General features: G+C 41.0%; 1 protein-coding gene across 5 annotated transcripts in view; it reads right to left on the minus strand.

Moving 5' to 3' along the window:
- The window catches only part of pds5b (PDS5 cohesin associated factor B), a 153,574-nt gene that overhangs the window by 98,748 nt on the left and 32,719 nt on the right, over positions 1-22,107 (minus strand). For all 5 annotated transcript variants that reach the window (XM_055636850.1, XM_055636851.1, XM_055636853.1 and 2 more), the window contains 8 exons: positions 20,691-20,821; positions 15,818-16,021; positions 14,589-14,675; positions 10,905-11,002; positions 9,066-9,192; positions 8,875-8,955; positions 4,685-4,825; positions 1,974-2,089 (listed from right to left, as the gene is read on the minus strand). In XM_055636850.1, coding sequence (XP_055492825.1) covers positions 1,974-2,089; positions 4,685-4,825; positions 8,875-8,955; positions 9,066-9,192; positions 10,905-11,002; positions 14,589-14,675; positions 15,818-16,021; positions 20,691-20,798 — 962 coding nt within the window. In that variant the 5' untranslated portion in view covers positions 20,799-20,821. The remainder of the gene's footprint in view (positions 1-1,973; positions 2,090-4,684; positions 4,826-8,874; positions 8,956-9,065; positions 9,193-10,904; positions 11,003-14,588; positions 14,676-15,817; positions 16,022-20,690; positions 20,822-22,107) is intronic.

Consider the following 22,107-nt stretch of genomic DNA (forward strand, 5'->3'; position numbering starts at 1 on the left):
CACGGACACTTTAATAACTGGCACTGGCCACTCAAATCAGCGGCCCCGGACATTTTTTTATGATTGGTTTACTGTTTTTAACATTGTGTTTTTTACCTGATTTTAACTATTTATTCTGTTCCATCAGGGACTGGATTGTTTTTTTTAGTGTTATTATGTGAGAAGTGTTTTAAATTTCATGTGCGAGGCTCCGCTATTCACTGGGAAACGTCTTTTCATTTTGCACTGTACTTGTTGCTTGCAAGATGACAATAAAGGTTGATTGATTGATTGATTAGTTTCAACAAAACCCCTAGATAATTTTTTGCTGAGTGCTGAATTCATAATGCAGACAACATGAATGTTGCCACCTCTCAAAACTGGTCAATTAAAAAAAATAATGATTCTTTGGCCAGATCCTGCCATATTTCCTAATATCTTGTAATGTCATTGTTATCTTTGTATAGCTGTTGTAATTATTCCAGAGGCTTTATCCTTCTTTAAAAAAAGGTGACCAGAACAGTGAGAGCACCATGCAGGGGCATAAGTGTTTCCCAATCACACTAGACCAAGTATCTATCTTCAACCAAGAGTAGAAAGACCAGAGTGTACGTACTATGCAGGAGCCAAACAGTAATTCAACTAGGAAACAATCCTAGTAAACATTACAACTGTACATACTGTGGAATATTCAAGCCAGGAAATTCAGCTGCTTTATTAATTATTTTCCTTCCGTGAAGATTGTCTTGATGACTGTACGTTATTTAATTCTATTCATATTCCTCAGGAAGTAAAATAATCAATGCCTGCACGCAGCACAATCTGGACAACAGTCAGACGCAAGCTGACAGGTGACAAGTCACTTAAATCATGTGTGCCAAGCAGTGTACATCTGCAATAAGACTGATAGGCCTCTAATCCTGGACATTCAAAAGACTTTTATTACCTGGGGATCACCAATGTCCAGAGTTTTAGCTACATATATAATACTGCAGTTATAAAACGCAGGTTGGATGCTGGACATCCTGCAGTGCGTGTGCTGTGATGCTTGAACCTTTACACGATGAACATGGTCCAAGTTAGGAGTGCAATGGAATACCTTCCACCTGCCTGGCTGAAAATAAGCACCACCACCCAAGACAAAGTTGCTTGTTTGAATGCATAGCCACAAACCACAGATGTATTACCTCCATCACTAGTGCACTGCGCACTAAAGTTATTTACTTGAGTAACTACTCTAACACCTCACAAATCCACAAGGAAGAAGAGGCACACCGCTTACATACTAACTTGGAAATAAACTGGTATTGCCAATGAAGGAACATCTAAAACACTGAAAATACCTTCTCTGGAGGGACAGCAGCAATTCAAGGAGGTAGTTCACCCCTATCCTCCTAAGGGCAAATAGAGATGGGCAATAAATCCTGGCCTTGATAGTAACACCCACGTACTATAGATGTATTTTTAAAACAAAGCTGTTTACACTAGAGGCACCAAAGCCTTAGCCATGAAATCTTTGTAGGCTCTGCAAACTTTTAACTAAAACTAAATGCATTTCATTTTCAGCAAGCAGGACCCTGGAGATAGATGTAACTTTCCTAGTAAATAGATAAGAATTACATCTTTTACAAGAATCAAAATAATTGACCCTAAAATATACTGAAAAATAAAAAAATCTGCATCCTTTGATCAAATTAGCAAATCCATACTGGAACTCTTTCAATGACTTTAATATTTTTCCCTTATAAGGCAATGTACAACAACATATCCATCTTCAACCTGAATAATACTGAACAGATTCATCACCTCTTTTTCTGTATACAGGACCATTTAAATGTGACAATTAGGATACTACTGATAGTTCTTAAACTAGTCATTCACATATTATTGGAAGAATTGACATTTATCATCTCCTATCGTGGCTTCAGGACATCCCCAGGATTTTGCAATAATGAGATACTATCAAAGTGTATCATCGTTAAAATGTGGCCTACCTTCCCAAGTAACACTGCCACAACGGTTTGTTTTGGGATGCTAGTTCGGAATCTTTTGCTCCAAACATTTTTGCCAGCAGCTTAACAACTGCTAAACGTTCTTCATTATCATTGCTCTGTGAACATGAAAATTGGAGAACTTAATTGCCATGCACATTTTTTCTAAAATTTGTTGTATCTGCAGTTAAGCATCATCTTATCCAAATATGGTCAACCAATAGACACAAAATGCTGGAGTAACTCTGGCTCAGACTGCATCGCTCTAGAAAAGGAATATGTGACGTTTCAGATCGAGACCCTTCTTCAGTTCTACCAGATATTGTGACTGACAATAGGAATTGCTTTGAGGAAAAAGGAAGAATTCTAGTCCAAGAATCTGGTTTCAGAGTCTTGATCCACAATTTGAAAGAGATGGAAAGTAAAGTGTGTCAGAATGCCAAAGATTACAGAAAAAGAACCTCAAGGTAAAACAAATGCCACTGATGGATGACTGCAATTGTGCAGGCAAAATTAATTCTTACAGTATGGGTCAAAAAAAACTCAACTGCTCAAGACCCAGGAATCCAGAGTTAATTCAAAAAGAAAGGACAAGCAATACGACAAGCATTTAAGGATGATTTGGAGATCGAATTGCAAGGTTCAATGGCAAACAAAGAAATTCCCATCAAACAATTAAGAACATTGAGCAGTACAACATAGGAACAGGCTCTTTAGCCTATAATGTCCATGCCAAAGATGATGCCAATCTAAACTAATCACATCCGCCTGCACACGATCTATATCCCATCATATCATACATATTCACGAGCCTGTCCAAATGTCTCTTAAACTTCATCATCATGTTGATTTTCATTACCTCACCCCTGCCCACCTATTCCTGGCAGGTTTCCAGACACCTACCACTCTCTGTGTAAAAGCTTGTTACACACATCTCCTTTAAACTTTTCTCCTCTCATCTCAAGTTATGACCTCTAGTCTTTGACGTTTCCACCCTGGGAAATCTATCTACCCTCTCTATGCCTCACATAACATTGTAAACTTCTATCATGTCTTCCCTCAGCCTTTGTCACATTGGAGAGAACAATTCAAGTTTGTCTAATCTGGTCTTATTGCTAAAACTCGCTAAACTATCCTTCTTCCACCCCCTGTTGACCACAATCTGCCAACCCATCCCTCCTCACCTGTCTCAATCTATCACTTGCCCACACCTTTCCCTCACCTTAATACTGGCTATCCCGCCCTACCATTCCAGTCGCGGAGAAAGGTCTTAACTCAAAATATTGACTGTCCATTTCCCTCCACAGATACTGCTTAACCCCCAGGTTCTTGCAGCAGCTCTTTTTTTGCTACAAACTGTTTTTTTTTTAAACTGCAGCCCAACTCCACATAATTGTTTTCCCTTACTTTACGTTAAAAAAACAATACAGAAGGCAGTCATTTCCTGCATCAGGTCCATGCAGAGGAATTAATCCCCCCCCCCCCCCCCCCCCCCCCCCGCCCCTCTGTACCACTACAACTCGTCTTCTCTCACACAAACCCATCAATAACTCTTTTCATTCTTTTGGCCATTTAGCTACACTAAAATGGTAATTTATAGTAACCAGTTCACCTGCGCACAATGTCTTGGGGATACAAGAGGAATGGAGCATCTGGAGGAAGCCTACATGGTCAATATACAGAGTGCTGGAGTGACTCAGCAGGTCAGGCATGACCAACTGAGTTACTCCAGCTCTTTGTCTCCTCTTTTGTAAACCAACATCAGCAGTTCCTTGTTTCTACTGGTCAATGTACAATTTCCATGCGGTTAGCAGCCAAGGTCAGGAATAAACATGGGTTCCTGGAGTTGTAAGAGCACAGATTTATCCACCACTGTACAACCCATGATATCTGATCATATTGTCTCAGTGAATCCTCTACTCACTCACATTGTAAGATCTACCTTTTCAAGTGGCACTCGATTGATTTCCAATTTACTTATGGAAAAGCTACCACTCAGCTTAAAGTTACCCTCCTTCAGTGGTTTGGAACATCATTAACTTTCGCTAGTATCCTATCATCTTGGACATGACATGAAACCTTTCTATCTTGTCCTACATTATAATGAAATTACATAGCCCACCTGTTTGTCTGCATTGCCTTTCCTTGTATTCATCTTTAGTTTTAGTTTCAGTGACACAGCGTGGAAACAGGCCCTTCAGCCCATCGAGTCCGTGCTGGCCAGCCAGTAATCACCCATACACTAGTTCTATCCTTGACACTCGGGACAAATTTTAGAGAAGTCAATTAGCCTACAAACCCGCAAGTCTTTGGGATGCGAGAGGAAACCGGAGCACCTGAGAAAAACCCACACGGGCACACGAGTGAATGCGCAAACTCCACACAGACAGCACCCAAGGTCAGGATCAAACCCACGATTCTGGCACTGAGAGTCAACAGCTCTACCGCCGTGCCACTGTGCCGCCCCCTTGAATAGTTATTTTAACTAAAGCAAAATACAATTTACAATGCATCTAGAAAATTTACAGAAAAAATATTTGTCATGAGTAAATGTTCCAACCTAGTGAAGGCTGAATAGATTTAAATTAACTTAATGGCCTAATTAATGTCAGAAATTAATAACAAAACATTATTACACATTACTGAATAATAATAAAAATGAAGCAGACGCTTCAGTAAACATGCAACACATAGAAATGAGTTAACAGGTGTACCTTAAGTTTAAACTCCAGTTGTGGTAAAACTGAAAGCAGCAGATGACTATCAATATTGTAGAGTTCAAGGATCAAGTCAAAGACATGCTCAGACAGGTCACTGATGGATGTCTTGCCTAGCATCAAAACCTGGTTAAAAAACTGTTGGCAGAAAATTCTGCAGTTAGTAGGATCTGTGATAAACATCAAATATTATGATTACCGAAAGAAAAAGACTGCAAATAAAAAACCCAACAATTTTTAGCAAAAATGATCACTCTCTTCAACTCTTCCATCACACCAAAGCAGTAATTTTAAATTGCTCCAAATCTCACCTCTCTGTTAAACCCGTTCTTAAATGAGGCGAGTCCATTTAAGAACTTCCAAAAAAAAAACTAGAACTTTGCATATGGGCAAAGTGTAGCATATTATAATGCTTCACCAACAGGCAATCCACAGAAGTGCTTCGAGAAATAAGCCATGCCTCTGGACCAAACAATTCAGAGATCAATTGAAATTAAACAATTAAATTAACTCAAATTCACATCATATGAAATACAAGGAACTGCAGATGTTGGTTTACAAAAAAAAAGACACAGAGCGCTTGAGTAACTCAACAGGTCAGGCAGATTCTATGGAAGAAGATTCCCGATCCAAAACATTACCTACCCATGTTCTATGGAGATGCTGTCTGACCCGCTGAGTTACTCCAGCACTTTGTCTTTTTTTTTCTAATTTATGTCCTGCAGGTTCCTTTCCTTTGAGATGAAGGGAGACAATAAACCTAAGCCAGGTCTAAGGCAAAGGAGCAGTGGGATGACTGGTTAACTGTGGAAGTTCATGTTTCACCTATTGGGTTATGTAGCACTCAACACAGGGGCACCATTTAAAAAAAAACTCAAGCATGTAACTTCCACATAATTGCAAGAAATCCCAATCTTGGACATAGTTCAGTAACTAAGAAAGAACTGGTTGGCGTGGAACCATCAAACCTCTAAGCAGAAATTTCAGACTATAGCACGCTAAGAATTCTTGCCAATTAAAATCTGGTCTGTGGGACAAATCTGAACATCAGTAAACTCTTCTTATGCATCCTCATCAAGGTTGGTTAGCTTCTACACTGCTTTGTGGATTATGAGATGACTGATGTGACCAATATGCAGATACTTCCACTAATGGCACAGGGATACACAACATGGCAGTTGATAGAAACAAGGAAATGCAGATGTCCATTTACCAAGGAAAGATACAGAATTTGGTGTAGCTTAGCGGGTCAGACAGCATCCCTGGAGAACATGGATAGGAGATGTTTACAGTCAGGACCCTTCTTCAGCCTTAACTGGCAATTGGTAGTTAGCTTGCTGAGCTACTTCTGCATTTTACACAAGGTTTATGTGTGCTCCCAATGCATGGTTTCAGGGTTCTTAGTACCATCCTAAATGCTAATTTTCCATTGCACCAGTCATGGGCTACGGTATAGTGGAGATTTTGCACATTTTTGCCCAAGGCAATTGCAATTTTCCTCATTAATGCACATCTTTATGGAGAGCTGGCTCCTGAGAGAATGGAAGCTGTCCTCGTTTCCTGAGTCTCACCATGTTGGAGGGTTGTCTTGGGTCAGAAGAGTACAAGAGTTTATCTTAAAGATGTCAAGCTCAAAACAGTATGCATCTCTCTTTGAAATGCAGACGATGACCTTGTTCACAACTGGAATAGAAATCCACTTTGGCCTCCAGTCACATGCTGCTAATATTTCATTTGATTCTGGAGAAGTACCTACAGATATAAAGGTAGCAAATACAATCAAACTATTTAAGAAAAGGAGAGAAGGGGAACAAAGCCACAACGGACCAGTTAGCTCGATGTCAGCAGTATGGAAAAAACTAGAATCTATCATGAAGGAAGTGGAAAGATGTCACTTAGAAAATAAGAATACAACATGGATTTATGAAAGAAAAATTATGTTTGCCGTATCTTTTTTTTTGGGGCGGGGGGTTGTACTTGGCGGAATAGATAAATGTGAACCAGCTGATGTGGTGTTTTTGAACTTTCTAAAGAACTTTGATAAGGAGCCAAACAGAACATTATTCAATAAAATTAGAGCACATATTACTGAAGGTAACAAGCCTGGATTGAGAATTAGTTATCTGACAGAAAACAGTTACTTTTGTGTGTTTGCTCACTAATAGAATTGGAGCAATTTACCAGTTGTTCACAATCCCATCCGAAATCCTATTCCTTTTCTCCAGAGATGCTGCCTGACCCACTGAGTTACCTCTGCTTTTTATGTATATCAACCATCTGTTTGTTACATTGGGGGGGGGGGGGGTGGGGGGGGGGGGGGGGGGGGGGGGGGGGGGGGGAGATGTAGTTTGGCTTCCTGTTTTGTAACAACTTCCCTCTGATACTTTTGCCATTTAGGTGCCGTAAGGGGAAATTGACGGTAGTCAATTAACCAGTATGTCTTTGGGATGTGGAAAATAAATTGAACATTCAGCAAAAACCCTCCCAATCAAAACAAAGTGTGTTAACCTATCCAAGCTTGCTGATGATACCAAACCATGTGAGCTGTGAGGAGATTGCAGAGAGGTTTCAACAAGATAGACACAGGTTTAACAGACCTAGCAAATTGCTCAAAAATGCAAAGTCAACCACGTATAGAAATTATAAAATGGTAAGAGATTAAAATGTATTGATGTGCAGAAAAAGCTGGGTGACCTTGTACATGAGTCACTGAAAGTATAGGAAACAATTAGATATGTTGGCCTTCAAGGGATTAAAACAAAATTCAAGTCTTTTAGAGCAGGGGAATCAAGAACCAGAGGCCGTAGGTTTAAGGCGAAAGGAAATGATTTAATAGGAACCCAAGGGACTTTTTTTTCCACACAGAGGATGGCGGGGATATGGAACAAGCTTCCAGAGGACGTAGTTGAGGCAGGTACTATATCACCATTTACAAGACATTTGAACAGGCACATGGATAGGAAAGGCTTAGAGCGATACGAGTCAAACGCAGGCAGGAGGGACTAGTTTGGATGTGGCATTTTGGTCTGCATGGATGAGTTGGGCCAAAGGGCATGTTTCCATGCTGTATGACTGCAAGACTACTAGAAATGTATTTATCCACTTACATACATCCCTGGTGAGCCAATATCAAATATCCTGTACAGGTCATCTCTCCCTACCTCAGGGAGGGAATGCAACAAAGGGCCAACAATGTTAATTCCTGAAATTGGTGAATACATACAAGTAGAGATTAAACAGATTATTTTACGCAATCTTGTATTTTAAACAACTGGGAATTATCGAGCTGAAATAAAATTATTACAGGGATTGACAATGATGGATGATGAGTTGATAATTATCATAGGTTGGGAGGTTGTAAATCAGGACATTCTGTCTCAAAATAGGGGGAGGTGGTGGAGGTATTTCAGGACAGAGGCAAGAAATGGCTTCATGCAGAAGAAAGTGAAACCTTTTTGGAATTGATCCAAGAGGACTGTAAAGTGTCGGTCGCTCAAGTATATTCTTCAAGTTAGATCAACAGAGATTTTCAACAGTAATTAAATGAAAGTACATAGGGTCACTGCAGGACAATGGCACTGAAGTAAAAGATGAACTATGGTCGTACTCAGTGACAGAGGAGGGAGAAGGAAGTGTTTCTACTTCTTATGTTCTATGTTTTACGTTCTCTTGAAAATTGGGTTTCTTTGATCATAGCTGAAATTATCTTGTTTGTTGTATATTTTAATGTAGACCATTTCACTTCAATTAAAAATACATTTAACGTCCAAAATCTTCTTGCATTTTCTGATTACGGTGATAATGTCAAAAGCAGCTATACCCTGATTGGAAGTGGGTTGGTCTTTTGTTCAGAACACCAATTAAAGTGTATGACAGCAGGCTGGGGGAGGCTGCGAATGTTACTTCAATTGACTTTCAAATAGTATTTGACACATTCACAGAACAGAAGACAAATTATTGATCTGGTTATTAAGTGGCTGAAAAAGACAAGAAAATAGAAGTCATGGGCAAACAATAAGATACGTACTTCTGCATTGCAATCACTTGGAATATATATGATGGTAAAACTCAACCAAAAGCAGAGGGATGGAGATAGCTATAGTTGAATGGATAATTACACAATATCAAACCAGAACCTGTAACATGCAAACAGTGAATCCTAGGGGGAAATTAAATCAAATACTTACATTAGTAATATATGGTTCAACTGCTTGAGCAGTCCTTTTCAATAGAGCTTTTGCCAAATCATATGCTTGCTTGTTTAGATTCTACAAGAAACAAAAGCATTGAAAGTAACCAATAAAATAAAGCAAAAATGCAACTATGCAAAGTATATTTATTATTTTGAAATCTTAATTATAAAAAATGGGTTACTCACCTTGTGAGCTGGTACGAGGTTGACAAGAACAGTATCCAAAAGTTCCTGAGAAACAGCGTCTCCTTCACACACAATGGAACTCATCAAATCCACCATGTGCATGTGGACTTTTTGGTTATGTCCATTACTGCAATTTATTCAAAAGAGATAAAATGCATCAAATTTAAATTGAACAAAATAATTTATGATCTCAGGCCATTCCTGCAAGTTGTAAACAATGGAATGCCTTAATTCAACAACAGTGTAAAGGGCCTGTCCCACTTACGCGACTTTTCCGGCGACTGCCGTCACCCATCATAGGTCGTTGCAGATCGGCGAAAATTTTCAACATGTTGAAAATTCAGCGGCAACCAGAAAGATGCTATGACTCTTTGGGTGATTGAGGAGACTACTCACAAACGTACAGGCGACACCCTGGTGACATGTCGTGGGGTGAAGCTTGTATGGTTGTGAGTAGTCGCCCAAAGAGTCGTACCTTGTTCTGGCCGCCACTGGATTTTCAACATGTTGAAAATTTTCGGCGACCTGCAACGATCTATGATGGGTGCCGGCAGTCGCCGAAAAAGTCACGTAAGTGGGACAGGCCCATGACTACACAGACTGCAGCAATTCATGGCACAGACTCAATATCAGCTTTAGTGTGGGGGTTGCGTTCCTTGAAAATAGTTCGTATTGCAGTTTTCCATAATGCAAAGCCAAATCATCTGCTCATGCGTCACGAAACGAGTGTTGGAAATAAAAGGCAATTTACTTACTTTTCATTCCCCCATCTCCCCAACCAAATACAATCAGCGCAGTAACATAATTAAAAACTTTAAGGGTCTCGATCCGAAACGTCACCTATTCCTTTTCTCCAGAGATGGTGCCTATAGTGTGTCTATTTTCAGTGTAAACCAGCATCTGCAGTTCCTTCCTACCTGTTACAATAGACAATAGGTGCAGGAGTGGGCCATTTGGCCTTTCAAGCCAGCACCGCTGGAATACTTTGGAATCTACAATAATAGTTGTACATTGACAGGGATTAAAAATAAAATGACCCTGATTTTGAGACAGCAAAGTGATGGCACTGTGCAGTGACACTCAACTAATTTACCTTATGCAATAGATTTCATCTTTCCCAATGCCAATACCCCTCAGATATAGGAGACTGTCAGATACAACACCCAGTGGAAGCGAGGTCATGAAGCAAGCCGAGCAGTCAAATGCATCAGGTGGCGTAGCGGTAAAGCTACTGACTTATAGCGCCAGTCGTAGGTTTGGTCCCGACTACAGGTGCTGGAGTTTTGTACATTCTCTCCATGACCTGCATGGGTTTTCTCTGAGATCTTCAGTTTCCTTCCACACACCAAAGACGTACAGGCTTGTAGGTTTATTGGCTCGGTATAAATGTAAATTGTCCCTAGCGTGTGTAGGGTAGTGTTAATGTGCGGGGATCGCTGGGCTGGTGAACACTCGGTGAGCCGAAGGACCTGTTTCCGCACTGTATCTCTAAACTAGACCAAGTTAAAATTTTCAATTATTTTATTCAAATACTGAAACAACTGTGGAAGTTAAGGTAGAAGATGATGAACATGCAAACAGTATTTTGAAATATTATCTGAGAAAATAGTACACAAGGTGACAAGACAATTTATGTTGGTTTATTATTGTCACGTGTACCAAAGAATAGTTATTTTGTGTGTTATTCAATCAGATCAGATAGTACTGTACATAAATACATTCAAGCCACAAAATATTAAGCAAAAGAAAAGATACCAGAATTATTTAATGCAAAATGGTATGTGACCCTATTTAGAATCCAACTAATTCATGTTAATTTCACTTGCTAGCAAAACTTACTTTATCACTTGAAAAAGCGTTCTGTACAACTGAGTGAAGATATCATTGCTATCCTCCAGTTCAAAGCAGATGTTATATGACTTTACCCAAGCAATGTTCTGTTAAAGAAAATAAATATAATTATCCAGCTGGGTCAAGCTGATTAACTTATGACTGTAAAAGAAAGTTATAAAAACTCCAAAGTGTTCTCAATATGATTGTGCAACTGGTATCAAAAGGCAATCGATAAATGGCTCTAGAACAAAGAACAGTGGCAAGCCAGTCAAATGTACTTAGGCACAAGAATGCGAAACAGTATAATTATAATGATCATAGCAGATGAGCTAATAATTCTTCAACTGGCTTGACTGCACTCCTGTGTTATTCAACACTTCAAAATTAAGAAAACTAAAGCATTTTATTTCCATGGAATGAAACTGATAGGTATTCAAGTGATATGCTGATATTAAGAGAATTAATAGGCTGTAAACTACCCAAGCAGAATACTAGCTGCTGTTCTTCCAGATTCCATGTGGCCTCATTCAGGCAATGGAGGTGGTGTAAATAGAAGGTTGGTATGGTGGACAAAAGGCAAGTGTTTGTTGCTTTCTGTCCATTTCCCTCCACTGATACTACGTGACTCACACAGTTCCTCCAGCAGCTTGTTCTTTACATCAGTACTAGTTCTGCTATGTCGGGAAGTACAACAGTAGGATGTAACTGCCCGAGCACTAACAACCAACCAGCAAGTGCCGAGGCATTTTCCCATTGGCCAATTAATAATTGTGAGATTCAAGCCCAAAACAATTTTTGTGTTATAATTGGGGAATTACATTTACTATTCCAAGGGAAATGAATGGAAGCATTCAGCAGTGTTTCAGATGGTTTTTGCAGTTAGCAGCAATTTCACAACTGGTAATCGTGTAGATATGGACATTTATCCACCTTCCCCCTCCTTCCCCGCCCCCAAAGAAAAAAACCCTCCATAGCATGATTTTAATTTTGTTTAAATTTTAATGAAGACCATTATGAAGGATCCTTCCTCTCCTGTAGGAAAGGGAGGGGTGGAAGTTCACAGGAACTGATCCAGTACATGGAGTGGACGGGCTGACCAGACTTTGAATAATGCCACCAAAAATGGCAGTGCCAGCATGTGTAATAAATGCAAAAGGAACTTCACTGTGCAGTTGCATTTATGACAAATAAAACACTATTGAACCTTTGTAGTTTCCAGCTATGAAATGATTTCCTTCTCCAGCCAATTTTAAAGCCATCATCTGCAATTACTTGTTCCTACATTTAAAACTGCATCGATAGTATCACAGAGGCTTTAAATGGGAGGATGGGTGGTTGGGGAAACAAAGCTCCTATATGAAAAGATGCAATAAGGCTCTAGGTTTTTGGTCATGAAGCCAAACAAAATAATTATTTGAAGGCAGGAAATTGAAAATGAGTAAATGAACACTGCAATCAAATGTTGACAGAGTTAATAAAGCAAATTTCCAAAAGAACAGAAGATCACTACATAAAAAATAGATTAACATTGTAGAGAAGCTGAGAAAGGCTTGTGTAGACATAACACAAGTTAGTAATATTCCTAAAGAGAAAAATGTGATCATGATTATAGCTCCATGGATGAAATGACATTGTAGATATCAAGACTGATGAAACAAAAAAAAAAAAGCAAGTTGGAGAATTTTAAATGACTACTAGACCAAGGGGGAGGCCTGCAGCTACAGCATCAACACACACTAACTACCCCCCACCCCACACACGGGGGGGGGGGCCTGGGGGAGGGGAGAGGAGGGGTTGAGAGAGGACCTGAGAGGGAGGGGCACTGAGAGAGATAGGAGGGGGAGAGGGGGGGGAAAGTGGAGGGGTCATCAAGAGGGGTAGGTCAGAGCATCAGGGGGTAGAGAGCGGAGGAGGGGGAGAGAGGAGGAGGAATGGGGAGAGAGAGAGGAGGGAGGGGGGGGGAGGGGGGGGGGAGAGGGGGGGGGGGGGGGGAGGGGCGGGGGGGGAGAGGGGGGAGAGGAGGAGAGAGAGGAGGAGAGGGAGGAGATAAGGGGGGGGAGAGAGGGGAGGAGAGAGGAGGGGGGAGAGAGAGGGGGGAGAGAGGAGGGGGGGAGAGGAGGAGAGAGGAGGGGGGAGAGAGAGACTGCCTGTGAGAGGGGGGGGAGAGAGAGGGGGGAGAGAGCTGATATTAAGAGAGAGAAATACTAGCTGCTGGGGGATTCCAGAGAGAGGTGGATGGGGGGGGAGAGAGAGGGGAGGGAAGGGAGAGATGGAGCCGGGGGGAGAGAGAGGTTTAAATTGGGGGGAGGGGGTTCAGAGAGAGCAGGGGGAGAGAGAGGAGGGGGAAGGAGAGGAGAGAGAGGGGGAGGGAGAGGAGGGGGGAGGAGAGAGGAGGGTTTCTACATTTAAAACTGCACGATAGTATCACAGAGGCTTTAAATGGGAGGGGGGGGGAGAGAGAGAGGAGGAGGGGGGAGGGGAGGGGAGAGTGGGGGGGGAGAGAGAGCGAGGGGGGAGAGCGGAGGGGGAGAGAGAGAGAGAGGAGAGATGGGGGGAGAGAGATGGAGGGGAGAGAGAGAGAGGGGGGGGAGGGGGGGGGGGGGGGGGGGGGGGAGAGGGGGGGGGGGGGGGGAGGCGGGGAGGGGGGGAGAGTGGAGGAGAGAGAGTGGGGGGGAGAGGGAGGGGGGGGAGGGGAAGGGGAGAGAGGAGGGGAGAGGGGGGAGGAGGAGGAGGAGAGAGAGGAGGGGGAGAGAGGGAGGAGGGGGGAGAGAGGAGGGGAGAGGAGGGAGGGGGAAGAGAGAGAGGAGGGGGGGAGGGAGGAGGGGGGAGAGAGGAGGAGGGGGAGAGAGGGAGGAGGAGAGGAGGAGGAGAGGAGGGGGGGGAGAGAGGGAGGGAGGAGAGAGAGGGGGAGAGGAGGAGGGAGAGAGAGAGGGGGGGGAGGAGGAGGGGAGGGGGGGGAGGACGAGGGGGGAGGGGAGAGGGAGGGGTGTGTGTGCATGCGCCATTTCGCCTTTGACTCACATCTCCTCGAAAACCCGACGCCGAAACGGTGAACGTTTTACATATTCTGGTAGAGATTTACCTCATGATTTCAAAAATCCAACCATCTGTAAAATTGGTTCATTATTTCCTGAGTTTTTACTTAAAATTGTTCACCAATCCGAGTTTTTTTTCCCATTCCTTCCTGATCATCGCGGTGTGTGTCTGTATCACCTTGGCTTTGCACTGTTTGAATTTCAGTCGTGTGTGTGCGCGCGTGCGTGCGTCTGTGTGCCTGTGTCTCAGGCCCATAAGGCTCAAATATTTCCAAAAAGATTCCAGAAGATCTAATATGTTGCATTACTCTGTGCAAAACAATCATGGGGCCACTTTTGGAATAGTTCACAGTTTGCCCTCCTTTCCAAAGATGGAATGTAGTAGTGATGTTTAAAGAATACTGCAGATTACCAGCTGACATAATAGATCTGAACTGAAAGGACTGAGCCAACAACATTACCTCAAACAAGACAACAGAGGTCAGGAGTCACCAAGAAAGAAATTCTGTAGAGTTGTTCATTCTGCACCAGTAATAGCTACATTAGCTGTCATTGAAAAATCTATGCTTTGCAATAGTGTTTATTAGAATGTACCAAGATATTCAAGCAACAATCTATTATTAACTGTTTTAAAAAACTGTATTGTACCACTCACCTCAAGTAAATAGAAGTATCTGTTAAATTGTGCACTTTTTGTATCTTCCAATCCCTTTAGTTGTCTAGTTATGAACATAAAAATATCCTAAATAGAACATTTAAAAAAAGTTAATTAGTTTTGAAAACATACTTGATTAGTGAATGCATAACAATATTTCAATTTAAACAACATTTATACGAGTGCAAACTTGATATGAAACATTTAAAGAAAAGGCAAATTTAGAGTTCTTAATCAATTGAATTACTCAATTTAAAATTACACCACTGAGGATAAATGATGATGATTTCTGTTTGATGTGCCCATTTTTTTTTTTTTAAAGCTGGTTTGTTCCCTGAAGACTTACCCACAATAAGGTTGGGGGGGGGGGGAAAGGATTTAACAGGAACCCGAGGATAGCTTTGTTTTACACAAAGGACAGTGGGTATATGGAACAAGCTGCCAGAGGAGGTAGTTGGTCCTCTAGGTAACTCCTATCTCCTGTTTCTATGTTTCTTCTCTAGGAGGGTACCTAGAGGAGATAGATACTATCATAACATTTAAGAGACATTAGAAACCTAGAAACATAGAAAATAGGTGCAGGAGTAGGCCATTCGGCCCTTCGAGCCTGCACCGCCATTCAATATGATAATGGCTGATCATCCAACTCAGTATCCTGTACCTGCCTTCACTCCATACCCCCTGATCACTTCAGCCACAAGGGCCACATCTAACTCCCTCTTAAATATAGCCAATGAACTGGCCTCAACTACTTTCTGTGGCAGAGAATTCCGGAGATTCGCCACTCTCTGTGTGAAAAATGTTTTTCTCATCTCGGTCCTAAAAGATTTCCCCCTTATCCTTAAACTGTGACCCCTTGTTCTGGACTTCCCCGACATCGGGAACAATCTTCCTGCATCTAGCCTGTCCAACCCCTTAAGAATTTTGTACGTTTCTATAAGATCCCCCCTCAATCTTCTAAATTCTAGCGAGTACAAGCCGAGTCTATCTCATATGAAAGTCATGACATCCCAGGAATCAGTCTGGTGAACCTTCTCTGTACTTTGGACAGGTACATGGATAGGTAAGTTTCGAGGGTTATAGGCTAAGCACAGGTAGATGAGACCAGTGTAGATGGGGCATGTTGGTCGGCACGGGCAAGTTGAGCCAAAGGGCTCTATGAGTAATAAAGTTTTATACTATCCTTGCATTCTTCATGGAAGTCAAGGCAGATAAAAATCAAACTATACCTTAAGTTTATCTGGAGATGTGTAAGGTGCTTCAGGGGCATAGATTCTGAAGATATCAGCCAAGCAGCAGGCAACCAGCAGCCGCACATCCTTATCAGGATGTTTAAGAAAAAAATCAGAAGCAAGATGTAGTGCTAAATTGAGGTACAACTCCTTTTCATCCTCCGAATCTTGGTCCATGTCCATGAAGGTTTTAACAACCATCTAAGAGAAGACAAAGTTTATGCACAAAGGCGTAACTTCACCACTTCATCAAACCCAAACAGAGCAACTAAATAAATGAAATACCGGAGTTGAACGGTCAGGCAAAGAAAACATTTTCCCTCTCAAATTATTCATATCTGCAGCATGCAACCAGTCAGAAAGATAATGAGAATTGTAACTCGGGGCAGTTTATAGATCCACCATTCCCATCATTCGTACCACCAGGCATCAAGTCAAAATTTGAAACTCAATAAGAGAGAGGAGCTACAGATCAAAACCCAATTCTCCCACAATCAATTATTCTTAACATTAATCGGCATTATAATATTCAGTAAGATATCAGCCACTTCAGAGAGAAAGGTGAAAAATTACATCTCAATCTTTAGCATGCAGAAATATACATTTACTGGAAGAAAAAGTTGCCAAATTCTTAAAAATTATCATGATCTGACTTGTTTGTAAACATTTCAGTCTATACTTACAACTTAAAGGCTTGTCCCACTTAGGCGACTGACATAGTCATAGCAGGTCGCCGAAAAAACAGCAACTGGACCCCCCCTACGACAATGTCTACGACAAGCTACAACAACCTACTACCTAGTCGACATCAAGCTATGGCAAGCTACTGACAACCGGCAACGCATTAGGACGACCACACAGGCACACATGACAACCAAAGTCAACCCAAGTCCAACCGCGACAAGCTACGACCCTGTTGGCGACAACTGAAGGCAATTCAGTCGTCGGTACCCGTCTCCAGTTGACATAGGTAGTCGCCAATGGAATTCACCAAAGTCAGCACCGGCGACAACCTGCATCACCTGGCGACGACCTACGACAGCACCTACGTCAGGAGAAGTCAAGCTACGCTCATTAGCGTCAACCCACTGTCGGCCAAAACGTTTTGAACATGTTGAAAATCCAGCGGGTACGAGATAGACGCAACGAGTCTTTGGGCGACTGAGGAGACTACTCACGACCATACAAGCGACACCCCGGCAACCATGGCTGGAGTCGCCTAAAAAATAGCCTAAGTGGGACAGGCCCTTTAGAAACAGAAAAAGTCTCTAACTCTTCGTGTAATGGGTCTTTTTTCTTGATCACTTTTTCACACAATCACGACTCTTTCTCACTTTACTTTTTTCTCTTTTTAAATCTTAAAAAATGAAGTGGTACAAGAAATGTAATGTTATATTTGGCTTGTACTAACGCAATGTACTTCTAATAAATAAAATTATTTACATTTTTTTTTTTTTTTAAACAGAAAAAGTGAGTGGGGGAGGTGAAATCAACAACCAACTCAACAAGTGTGCAAGAAGGAACTGCAGATGCTAGTTTAAACCAAAGATAGACACAAAAAGCTAGAGTAACTCAATGGGACAGGCAGCATAGAAGGACTCGACACGAAACATCACCCATTCCTTCTCTCCAGAGATGCTGCCTGTCCCGCTGCGTTACTCCAGCTTTTTGAGTCTAGCCAAGTCAACAACCTTGGCTTTAACTGCAAAAATCCATTAAAACAGCTTTTGCCAGTTACCTCAGCAATGAAAGCATTGTTATTCCTGTAGAACACAGTAAGCAAAAGGAAGAACAACTAACTACAACTGGTGTGAGGTGGCAGTACATGGCTGCAGATTTTGAAACTGGCTGATCACAATGCTGGCTTTCATTTAGTTTAATGGGGCCATAAAGCAAATTATGCAACTATGATGCAGCCTTCAAATAGCTTAGAGGTCCAACACTGTGAAAATGCTGACTTTTTGATTATAGTGTACATCAAAGAAAGTGCAACAAGAGCCCCAATGATTTTCTGGGTACTTAAGACTTGAATCTTTAAAACAATCTTTAAAACAAGACCCAATGATTTCAAGTCTGTAGGATCATCCAGACCCATAACTCCTATTCTTGTTCTCCGGGGATGCTGCCCGACACGCTGAGTTAATCCAGCACTTTGTGTCTGATTTTGTACCCAAACCCCATTGCCAACACAAATATGCTGAATCAAGAAATAATTTAGTTTGTTTGAATTTATGGCACACTTATCACTAGATGGCAGTCTACTCTACAAGACCATGGCTTCGTGTCAAGCAATTATTTTGCTATCCCTCCAATTAAGCTCACTGATTCTTCAGCATATTGTACAATCATATCCCTTCAAGGCTTGCTGATCTCAACAAAGCATCGCATTGATCAATGGTTTCCCTTAACTTCTCAGCTATTTTACTTGGTTTCACTAAACTACAGAAAACGTCCTTCAAATAACAAATAATTAAGCTTAAGTCTGTAATTATTTCTGATCTTCCCCAAATTTGAACATGCACCAGTTACTCCAGCATTTTGTGTCTACCCTCGATTTAAACCAGCATCTGCAGTTCTTTCCGACACATCTCTGCAGCACATGGACAAGTGATGTTTCAGGTCAGGATTCTTATTTAATAACCTTTTTCAGTGTTGTTGAGTTAGAAGAAAGGTGGCAATCCAAAATATCACCTATCCATGTCCTGCAAAGACGCTGCTTGAACCACTGAGTTACTTCAGCACTTTGTGCTCTATGCAAGATTCCAGCATCTGCGGTTTCTTGTGTCTCTGACAATACTTTGGAATTCAACCAGCAACACACTGCTTTAGTTTAATACAAGTGTTACAGGTGATGAACAGCAATTACAAGTACCCCCCCACTCCACACAATGTAGCAGTTGGGTTATGGAAATGTCCTCTTTGAATTGACAAAATCATGATGTAAACTTCTAGAATATCATCTTTTGCTGTCAGAACTGTATTGCAGCCATCTTTAGCTTATGCTTGTTTTGGGGGATAGCCCCTTCAGTTTTCTCTTCAGCATATCATGGTACGCTCAATTGGGTTCAGATCGGGCGATTGAATTGGCCACTCAAGAATTGACCCATTTTTAAGCTTTGAAAAGCTCCTTTGTTTTGTAGAATGAACCGCCAGCCAATGAGGTTTGTGGCATTTGTTTGAACTTGAGCAGATAGGATGTGTCTATACACTTCAGAATTCATTATCAGCAGTTCAATCATCAATGAAGATTAGTGAGCCAGTACCTTCAGCAGCCATACATGCCCAGGCCATAACACCCCCACCACTGTGTTTCACAGATGAGGTGGTATGCTTTGGATCTTGGGCAGTTTCTTCTCTCCTCCATACGTTGCTCTTGCCATCACTGTGATATGTTAATCTTCGTCTCATCTGTCCTTAAGACCTTTTTACAGAACTGTGGTTGCTCTTTTAAGTACTTCTTGTCAAACTGTAACCTGGCCATCCCATTTTTGTGGCTAACCAGTGGTTTGCATCTTGCAGTGTAGCCTCTGTATTTCTGTTCATGAAGTCTTCTGCAGACAGTGCTCATTGACAAATCCACACCTGACTCCTGAAGAGTGTTTCTGATCTGTCGGACAGGTGTTTGAGGATTTTTCTTTATTATAGAGATAATTCTTCTGTCATCAGCTGTGGAGGTCTTCCTTGGCCTGTCAGTCCCTTTGTGATCAGTAAGTTCACCAGTGCTCTCTTTCTTCTTAATGATCTTCTTAAGGGAGAGAGGGAGGGGTAGAGGGGAGTGAGAGAGGGAGAGGGGAGAGAGAGAGAGGGAGTGGCCAAGTCAATCACCCAATCTGAACCCAATTGAGCATGTTTTTATATGCTGAAGGGGACTAGCCACCAAAACAAGCATAAACTAAAGATGGCTGCAATACAGGCCTGGCAAAGCATCACCAGAGAAGACACCCAGCAACTGGTGATGTCCATGAATCACAGACTTCAAGCAGTCATTGCATGCAAAGGATATGCAACAAAATACTAAACATGACTACTTTCATTTAAATGAGATTGCTATGTCCCAAACATTATGGTGCCCTGAAATGGGGGGACTATGTATAAACACTGCTGTAATTTCTACATGGTGAAAGCAAAATGTGTAAAAATTACCTTTATTAAAATCTGACATTGTGCACTTTAACCACATGTGATTCTTTATATTACAAATTGTGGAGTACACAGGTACATAAATAAATGACGGGTCTATGTCCCAAACATTATGGAGGGTACTGTGGAATAGTTACATCCACTGGCTGTAATTACTTCAAAGGCTGTAAATTGTACAACTTAACTTTCTCGCTGGGCTAAAAATATTATGGTATGTACCTACCACCCCAAGTGAAAGATTTACTCCTTGGGTTTCTATTAATTGTTTCACTTCTGACCTGATCTTTCCCTTCTCACCGAGATCCTTCAGCACATCACATCTATGCTGACCATCATACCCATTTATACCAAGCCCCCTTACCTACATCAACTTCACTTACCTCTATGCCCTGCTTATTCAAGTACCTGTCAAGATGTCTCTTCAATGTTGTTACTATTCTGCCTCCATCACCATCTCACTCTGAATCGACGTACTCTAGTTTTGGACATCCCTACCATGGGAAACATACTCGATCTATGCCTCTCATAGATCATTTTTATAATATATATATATATATATACACATACATACATATATATATATAAAACAGGGTGTTTTATTGTCATATGTCGCATAACCTCTAATGTTTGGAACATTCACAGCTAATTAACTTTGATATATGATCATTGTTGTAATCACTGCTGTAACACAAGGAAAGCAAATTGCATAGTACATTTAAAAAAAACAAACCTTTAGTCTTCGAACCATTTCCTCCTTCGATATTTTGTCAGAGATTTCCTTAACCCCAGGTGGGTATATAATTTTTCCATCATTGGCCTTGGACTTCGTGTGAGCCATGGTAAAAATTCACCTCTCCTCACCTGTAAAAATGAACAGAACATAACAATAATTGTATTTTTCTCCCATGGGGAAAGATGACCTTTAATTTATAAAGATACTTCCCGACTCATATAGGATAGGACAGAAAAAGCTGGAGTAACACAGCAAGTCAGGCAACATCTCTGGAGAAAGGGAATAGGTGACATTTGGGTCGAGACCCTTCTAGAGATGCTGCCTGACCCGCTAAGTTACTCCAGCTTTTTGTGCCTATCTTCGGTTTAAACTAGCATCTGCAGTTCCTTTCTGCATATCTTATATTTAACGTCCTGACCTAGGAATGCATACATACCATACACCGGCTATATAAATAAATGACGGGTTTTTGGCCCAAACATTATGGAGGGTACTGTAGAATAGTTACATCCACTGGCTGTAATTACTTCAAAGGCTGTAAATTGTATAAATTAACTTTCTCGCTGGGCTAAAAATACTTAGAAGATTAAGAATTTAAATTATTGACCTTATTTCTCACAGCATTGGAATAATCTTGGTTCTATTCCAAGATTATTTTAATGCTGTGAGAAACAAGGTCAATAATTTTAATTTCTAATGCTCAATATATTTTTAGTAACACAAGCTGAAAATGTTTTTTCTAAATTTCTTAAACGCTAGGGGCTAGATTTCAAAAATACAAATTTGGTTGAACTGTACCTACTTACGTGCGGTTATGCACAGAATTCCATAATGCATTTTTCCCCAATTAAAAAAGATACATCTCCTTACGTTTGTTTCATTTACTGAAGTTCAAAGTGGCTAATGAATTCAATATTTTCAACGGGACTCACAAAAAGGATGTACTTCATTCAAGTTCATAGAAAGCACAAGCAACTGAACATCAGTGACATATTTTGCCTGCCTTTTTTTTCATTTCAGGGTTGTTTATTGCAGTCAAGTAAAAATCACAAATATTTCTTGGTTAGAAAATACTAGCAGCTGTGCAATACATTGCTCCTACATTTTAGTCAACGCAGTAATTCTTTGGTCTGCATCTTGTGCAAATCTACAAATCTTTTTTTTTTTTTAAAGCATTTATTTCTTGGAGATTTTGCATTTCCATTGTACTATAGCTGTCAGCTTAACCCACTGTAAAATGTTTATAAACTAATACACAAAATTGTTGATGCTTTAACATTCTAAAGCAAAGGTATCGGGTCGACCATGTCATTTAATTTTATGCAAATTAAGGACTCATTTTTAGTAAAGTATTAATAGAACAAGTGCTCTGGGATCAGGCAATAAATGCTGGCATTGTTGGTAAACACCACAT

This window comes from Leucoraja erinacea, chromosome 6 (assembly GCF_028641065.1).
Source record: "Leucoraja erinacea ecotype New England chromosome 6, Leri_hhj_1, whole genome shotgun sequence".
NCBI classification, from domain to species: Eukaryota; Metazoa; Chordata; class Chondrichthyes; order Rajiformes; family Rajidae; genus Leucoraja; species Leucoraja erinaceus.